The sequence below is a fragment of the Dendropsophus ebraccatus genome, chromosome 10, assembly GCF_027789765.1.
Source record: "Dendropsophus ebraccatus isolate aDenEbr1 chromosome 10, aDenEbr1.pat, whole genome shotgun sequence".
NCBI classification, from domain to species: domain Eukaryota; kingdom Metazoa; phylum Chordata; class Amphibia; order Anura; family Hylidae; genus Dendropsophus; species Dendropsophus ebraccatus.
This window is the reverse complement of record NC_091463.1, coordinates 94,552,922-94,560,122: the sequence shown is the minus strand read 5'-3', so window position 1 is coordinate 94,560,122 and position 7,201 is coordinate 94,552,922. Positions and strand designations below refer to the sequence as shown.

The following is a 7,201-nucleotide window of genomic DNA, read 5'->3' as shown; positions in this document are numbered from 1 at the left end:
CCACCACAAGACACATCTGCCTACCCTGTAACACCACCACCACTAGACACATCTGCCTACCCTGTAACACCTCCGCCACTAGACACACCTGTCCTGTATACTGTAATACAACCACCACTGGACACACCTTCCCTTTACACTGTAACACCACCACCACAAGAAACATCTGCCTACCCTGTAACACCACCACCACTTGACACATCTGCCCTGTACACTGTAACACCACCACCACAAGAAACATCTGCCTACCCTGTAACACCACCACCACTTGACACATCTGCCCTGTACACTGTAACACCACCACCACTAGACACATCTGCCTACCCTGTAACACCACCACCACTAGACACATCTGCCTACCCTGTAACACCACCACCACTAGACACATCTGCCTACCCTGTAACACCTCCGCCACTAGACACACCTGTCCTGTACACTGTATTACAACCACCACTGGACACACCTTCCCTTTACACTGTAACACCATCATCACTAGACACACCTGCCCTATAAATTGGAACACTGCCACCAAAGGCAACATTGGCTGATGCATATCGCTCTCCTAGACATCTCCAACATTGTTGGTGGCCATCATTTCTGCTCTGTGTGAATCGACTTTCATCATTGAACAGCACTGAAGCCCACTGTTCCCTCATCCAGCGTAAAAGGAGAGCGCTATGCACCAACCACTGCTGCCTTTTTGACCAATTCCATTTGAGGAATATTAGTAATCCAGTCATTGTGCCTCTACATGAACAGCACAGGCCTATTGTCATCTTTGGAGAACAATTCTCCCATTAATCCAGGTCACAACATTAGGAAATGGCTGGTGGAGACTGGGGGACCTCACATGAAGTGTCCTGCACTTTCTCCAGACCTGAATCCTATAGACTAAGTCACCATGTAGAGACTTGTAACTCTGCACCCCAGAACCTCAATGACCTGAGGGCCGCCCTTTAGGAAGAGTGGGGTGCCATGCCTCAGCAGACAATAAGGTGAATTGTGAAGAGCAGGAGACGCTGATGATGTTGATGTTGATGCTCAAAGTCACATGACCTTATGAGTTATAGAGACACTGACATGATGTTGGGATATACCCACCACTGGGGGCGGCTTTTGTTTCAATATCGTTTGAGATGAGAAAATCACCAATGCTGTTTCTATATATATATATATATATATATATATATATATATATATAGTAATGGTCTGAACCTGCCAAGGTTCGGGTTCGTATCCGTGGATCCGTGGAGCGGGTGGATACAGCGGGAGTAATGCCTGGAAAACTGGGAAACAGCCTATGGCTATGGCTGTATCCCAATTTTCCAGGCAGTCCTCCCGCTGGATCCCCCCGCTGCACGGAGCGGGCAGACAGCGGGAATCATTACCGAGGGTTCGGGTTCGTACGAACCCGAACCAAACTCGGTTCGGACCATCCATATATATATATATATCTCCAATGGTATAATATCACCGGAGGGGGAACTTTTCACACTTTCAATGAAATATACCTGCAAGCCAAATGTCTCAAACCTTTTGTGAGTATACTTTTTGTATTGTATATACATTTTCAATAGGTTTTTGTGGCTCCTTGGGGCCTCATGCACAAGGCGTTGTTAACGGGAATGTCTCACCTAGATTTTTTTGTTTTTGATTAGAGCAAAATACTGAAATGTGTTTTCTTTATACTTCTCTGTTTCTATTTTATGATATTTTTATTTTGCTTTTATACATTATTATAGAGGTAGCCATCTTGCCATCTTGAGGACAAACAGCCTTCACAATGACCCATCTGCCACCTAGGCTGGTATAGAGAAATCCTCTGGATCTCAGGGTAGTAGGGTTTACTCCACCAGAGTAGGTAGTCAGGATGCAGGGAGCTGATGGACCAATGGTTGCCCACCTTGGCAATTAGGAAACACATTCATAAGGACACCATGCCCCAGGAGTAAGGGACCTATTACACAAGACGATTATCGCACAAAAACTCGTTATATTGTTCGAATTTAAATGATAATCATTACGCGTGATTGCAGTCAACGATCGTTTGTATGTCGTTGATCGCATGCTGACACCAAAATCATTGCTAATCGTTCACTAATCTCTTAACACAATAACACACGGTTAATCGTTCACTCTAATTCCACATTCGTTTTATGTAATTCCACATTGGTTCGCTAATCATTCAGTCTAATAACACATCGTTCGTTCATTTGCTGGAAACAGATGGAGCAAACGATTGTGTTAACGATTGTAACTAATGGTGCGTTTACACGTAACGATTATCGTACGAATTTGCGCAATAACGTTCAAAATCGAACGATAATCGTACATGTAAACGCAGCGAACGATCAAACGACTAACGATACATCGCTCATTTTGATCTTTCAACAGGTTATCAAATCGTCGTTTGCAAAAAAATCGCAAATCGTTCGCCGATTTAACCAATGTGTGAGATAGGCTTAAGCGTTCGCAAAACGATTTTTTCGTATGATATATCGTACCGTCTAAACGCTGCTCGTTATGAAAAAAAAATCGTTACTCCGACATCGTTAATCGTATGATCGGGCCAATTATCGTTACGTGTAAACGCACCATAACGATTATTGTTCTGTGTCATAATTTCAGGTAGCTCTCGTTTAGGATGTAGGTATTGGTCGATATAAACACGGCAGCATTTAGTGACCAGTGCAAAGGCCTTTATACACAACCTAATACGAACGACAATCTCCTAGATCAGCAATCGTTTATTGAGCCTATAATACGGCTCAGAATTAGGTGGGCAGATCTGAAAGAACGATCACTGTATTACATTGAAATTGTCTGTTCCATAGGTTTGTAGACTCCCTGTTGCAAAGTAAGTTAAAGGGGTACTCCAGTGGGGGGGGGGACTTTTTTGCTGGGACCGGGGAGGAGGTGGCCGATGGAAAAGACGTCCACTCACCTCCCCGGTTCCAGCGGCGGGTCCCTCATTGCGGCGCTCCGGTGCCCGTTCCCGGTCGCTTCCGGGTGTCTGACGCGGGCCCGAGACGTGACGTCTCAGGTCCGCTCAGCCACTCAGTGAAGGAGGCGGGATCCGTTTCAAGTCCGCTCAGATCCCGCCTCCTTCACTGAGTGGCTGAGCGGTCGAGACGTCACGTCTCGGGCCCGCGTCAGACACCCAGAAGCGGCCGGGAACCGGGCACCAGAGCGCCGCTGGAACCTCCCTAGAGTACCCCTTTGAGAAACAAACATAAATCCATCCTAATAATCTCATTATGGGATATATTCGTGGTCCTTGGGTTTCTATCAACACTCTTGAAACATAATAGTAGGCTAATCGAGCTTCTATGAAATTGGCCCTCATGTGTTTATCATTCAGCGAGATTGTGAGCCCCAGCAGGGAGTGAGTGTATGTGACTAGTCAGTGAGGAGCACTATTGGGTATGCTGGGGCCATATAAATAACAGAATGTCATCTGATATCCCAGTGCCCTCTAATACATGTGGTCATCTATGACTTGCTTTGTTATGTTTTCACAGCTAAATATATAAAAGAAGAAATATTGCACCGTACCCCTCCATTGTTTTACCACACCTATTATGGAGGTGAATAACACGACTCATCATGGGTTCATATTACTGGGCTTCTCTGATATGCCTGACCTACGTATTCCTCTCTTCTCCGCCTTCATGGCAGCTTACATTTTATGCATTGTAGGAAATTTTACCATTGCCATGCTTATCATATCACAACCTCAACATCAGTGCCCCATGTTATTTCTGATGGGGAATCTGGCATTTGTAGATATTTGCTTGCCATCTATTACCATTCCACGGGCCTTGTATGGTCTCATCTCTGGAGACACCTACATCTCTGTCCATGGTTGCTTCCTGCAGCTCTTCTTCTTTCTGGCACTCGGTAACATGGACAGTTTTATTCTGGCAATCATGGCCTTTGATCGATATGCTGCAGTCTGTCATCCATTGCGTTACCTAAACATCATGAGTCGTAAGACATGTATCTGCCTGGTGGCCTCTTCATGGGTCATCGTAAGTCTTCACTCAGCTCTGTACGCAATCATGACTTCTTCTCAGGTTAACTGTAAATGGGTTATACATCACTTCTTCTGTGACTTACCTGTGCTAATGTTGTTATCCTGTAAAGAATCTTCTAACCTTGAGCAAATAGGGGTGTTTGTTGAATGCGCCATCATAGTTCTCAGTCCAGGGTTCTTCATCTTGGTGTCCTACATACTGATCGTAAGAGCCGTGCTGAAGCTACAGACCTCAAAAGGAAGATGGAAAACCTTCTCTACGTGCTCCTCTCACCTCACCATTGTCACCATTTACTACAGTGCACTCATATTTGGGTATTTTCGTCCAAACTCCATGTACTCTCCAGCCAATGACCGGTTTATCACTATAGTGTTTTGTTTTTTTATCCCCCTGATTAACCCTTTTATATACAGCATGAGGAACAAGCAGGTGACGTCTGGTGTAAAGAAAGTTTTACCACAAGCTTCAAGCTGAGAAATGTTAGTAGATCTTTAGACTGATGGCCGTAGGAAAGTTGTCATTCTCATTAGGGAAAGAGGAATAAAATTACAAATTGACCAAAATAATAACGTGAACAAAATTCTACAAAGTTTGTGCAATTTTTGTTTTGTTGGGGAAAAAAAGGGTGTGGGTGGAGAGAGATGTAAACCTTCTGTTTCCCAAATCAAAATGAGCTGTGGATGAACACATAGGCCACCGTTTACTATATAGCATGGGCTAACAGCATACTGACTCCTAAATGTTGCATTGTTCAGAAAATAATCTGTCAAGTTCATTCTATAAGTCTACTAGTCTACCAGAAGAAAATTACCCTCATTAGACATTGGCCAATTGCCCCATAATAGGGGAAACATTTGTTCCTGACTGATATGACAACCAGAATAAACCCCGGATCAATGTCCTATCACCAGAAATCTAGTGCCCATAACTTGTAATATTATATTTTAAATAAAAGCATCCAGGCCTCCATGACAACAACTTTTGGCAGAGAGTTCCATAGTCTCTTGCACAGTCCATAGTTTTCTTACAGTAAAGAATCCCCATCTGTGATGATGGTAAAACCTTCTTTCTTCTAGACGTAGAGGTTGACCTCTTGTCGTGGTTACAGGCCTAGGTGCCAAATGATCACTAGAAAGATCTCTTTACTGTCCATTTATATATTTGTACATTGTAATCAGATCGCCCCCTATATGTTTGTGTTTTTTGCCCCAAGCTTAATAATCTGTTTTGTTCTCTAACCCCTCCATTCCCCGAATGACCTCGGTGGCCCTCCTCTGCACCCGCTTCAGTTCAGCCATGTTTTTCTTATCAGGGCGGTTTCTGCCATGAGGCCAAATAAGTTTAGGGCCTATTACACAAAGCAATTTACGGCCATATTCGGACGATACCAACCGTTATAGCTGATAATCGCTTTGTGTAATAGAAGACAACGATCAGCCTACATGCACAATGTCAGCTGATTGTTGTCTTTCAACAGGCTGAAACGACAACGATTAGCCTGTTAACGATCTGCTGCTGTTGCTCCGTTCAATAGGAGCGGTGGCAGCAGACCGCCCCTATCCCCTATGGGCTGCCCGGACGATCTGACGATCCTCTTGATCAGCCACACACACACACACACACCCACCCCGCTTCTTACCCTTCTCCTCGCTCGCTATCGCCATGTGTAATAGCGCCTGGAGCGGGCGGAGAAAGAGAAGCAAGTAAGCAATGACCTTGCTTGCTCCCCACATCGCCCCGTGTAATAGGGGCTTTTATTCCTCAGGCGGCGGATTTGTAGGGGTGGCATGTTTTATGGAGTGGCCATAAATGATAATGTCAGCTACACAGAACTGACTTCACTCACCCCATGACCTGCAAATGATAGCTGAACAAAGTAGTAGAATGCAAGGAAGTAAGAACTGCATACACTTTGCAGGTATTGTTATATGCTTCAAACATCCTTTAAAATGCATTGACTTGTGTATATGTAAAGTGCTTTTATTCCTGGAGAAGCAATAAAGATTATAAATTTAACACACTTGGAATTGAAACCATTGAGACTTGTCCTCACCACAGATGGAAGGTAGTGCTTGAAACAGGGAAATTTACGGTAGAGCTGGATTGTGTATGCACTTACTACTATAAGCTGCAGGTTTTCTACACACAACCTACATATGATTTTAAAGGGAACCTGTCACCCCCCGTGCCGGGGTGACAGGCTCCCGACCCCCGCTACAGCCCCCTATACTCACCTGATCCCGCCGGGTCCCGCTTCTGGATCCGGTCGGGTCACGGAGATATCAGCCGCTGCAGCCCGGTGCGCGCGCTGAGAGATGAGTCCAATGCTCATAGAGAATGATGGAGCGCTGGACTCTCCGTCATTCTCTATGAGTGTTGGACTCATCACTTGGCTGCAGTGGCTGATATCTCCGTGACCCGACCGAATCCAGAAGCGGGACCCGGCGGGATCAGGTGAGTATAGGGGGCTGTAGCGGGGGTCGGGAGCCTATGTCTTTTTCTGTATGTTCTTCCGGTGTCTTGCAGCAGTAAGGAACACTGCCACCACCATTTGTGTGGGGAACTGCAGGGCTTTAAGCCTACAGTTCCCGATCTCCTGCTCTGTTCTAGCCCTGCTACGCCGTGTGCAGAAGCCCGTGCACAAAGAGTGGTGATTACTATCACCACTTGCTCTACTTCTAACACCGTGAGCAGTGATAGCAATCACAAATAACTGAGGAACAACTATCCCTATTAAATGCTCCCATTTACGTGGCCACCATTGAGGAGACCATTGCGACCTTAAAAACCTTTAAAGCACCAGGATCGGATGGTTGTACAAGTGAGTACTATAAACTTCTTCAGGATCATGTTTCTGATATGTTGGCAGATGTCTTTAACGGTGCTCTCAGAAATGGTGGGCTTCCCTCCTCTGCAGACACATCCTATGCTAAATTACTTTTAAAACCTGAAAAGGAACCCCTCTCCCCTGGGCACATAAAGGCATATCTCTTTAATTTATGTACAGTCCAAAATTGCTTGAAAGATAAAGGCCGATAGACTTGCTATTATTCTTCCTTCCCTTATCTCCCCAGAACAGGTAGGGTACATTTTCGATTTTTGCGTTTTCATTTTTTCCTCCTTGTGCATCAAAGGCCATAGCACTTGCATTTTTCCACCTAGAA

At 45.0% G+C, this 7,201-nt stretch overlaps 1 protein-coding gene across 1 annotated transcript; it reads left to right on the top strand.

Annotated features, from left to right (window-relative positions):
* The first annotated feature begins 3,581 nt into the window (after window positions 1-3,581).
* On the top strand, window positions 3,582-4,511 carry LOC138766591 (olfactory receptor 1L6-like). Its single transcript, XM_069944181.1, has one exon. It carries the CDS (start codon window positions 3,582-3,584, stop codon window positions 4,509-4,511), a length of 930 nt encoding a protein of 309 aa, XP_069800282.1.
* Window positions 4,512-7,201: the final 2,690 nt, after the last annotated feature.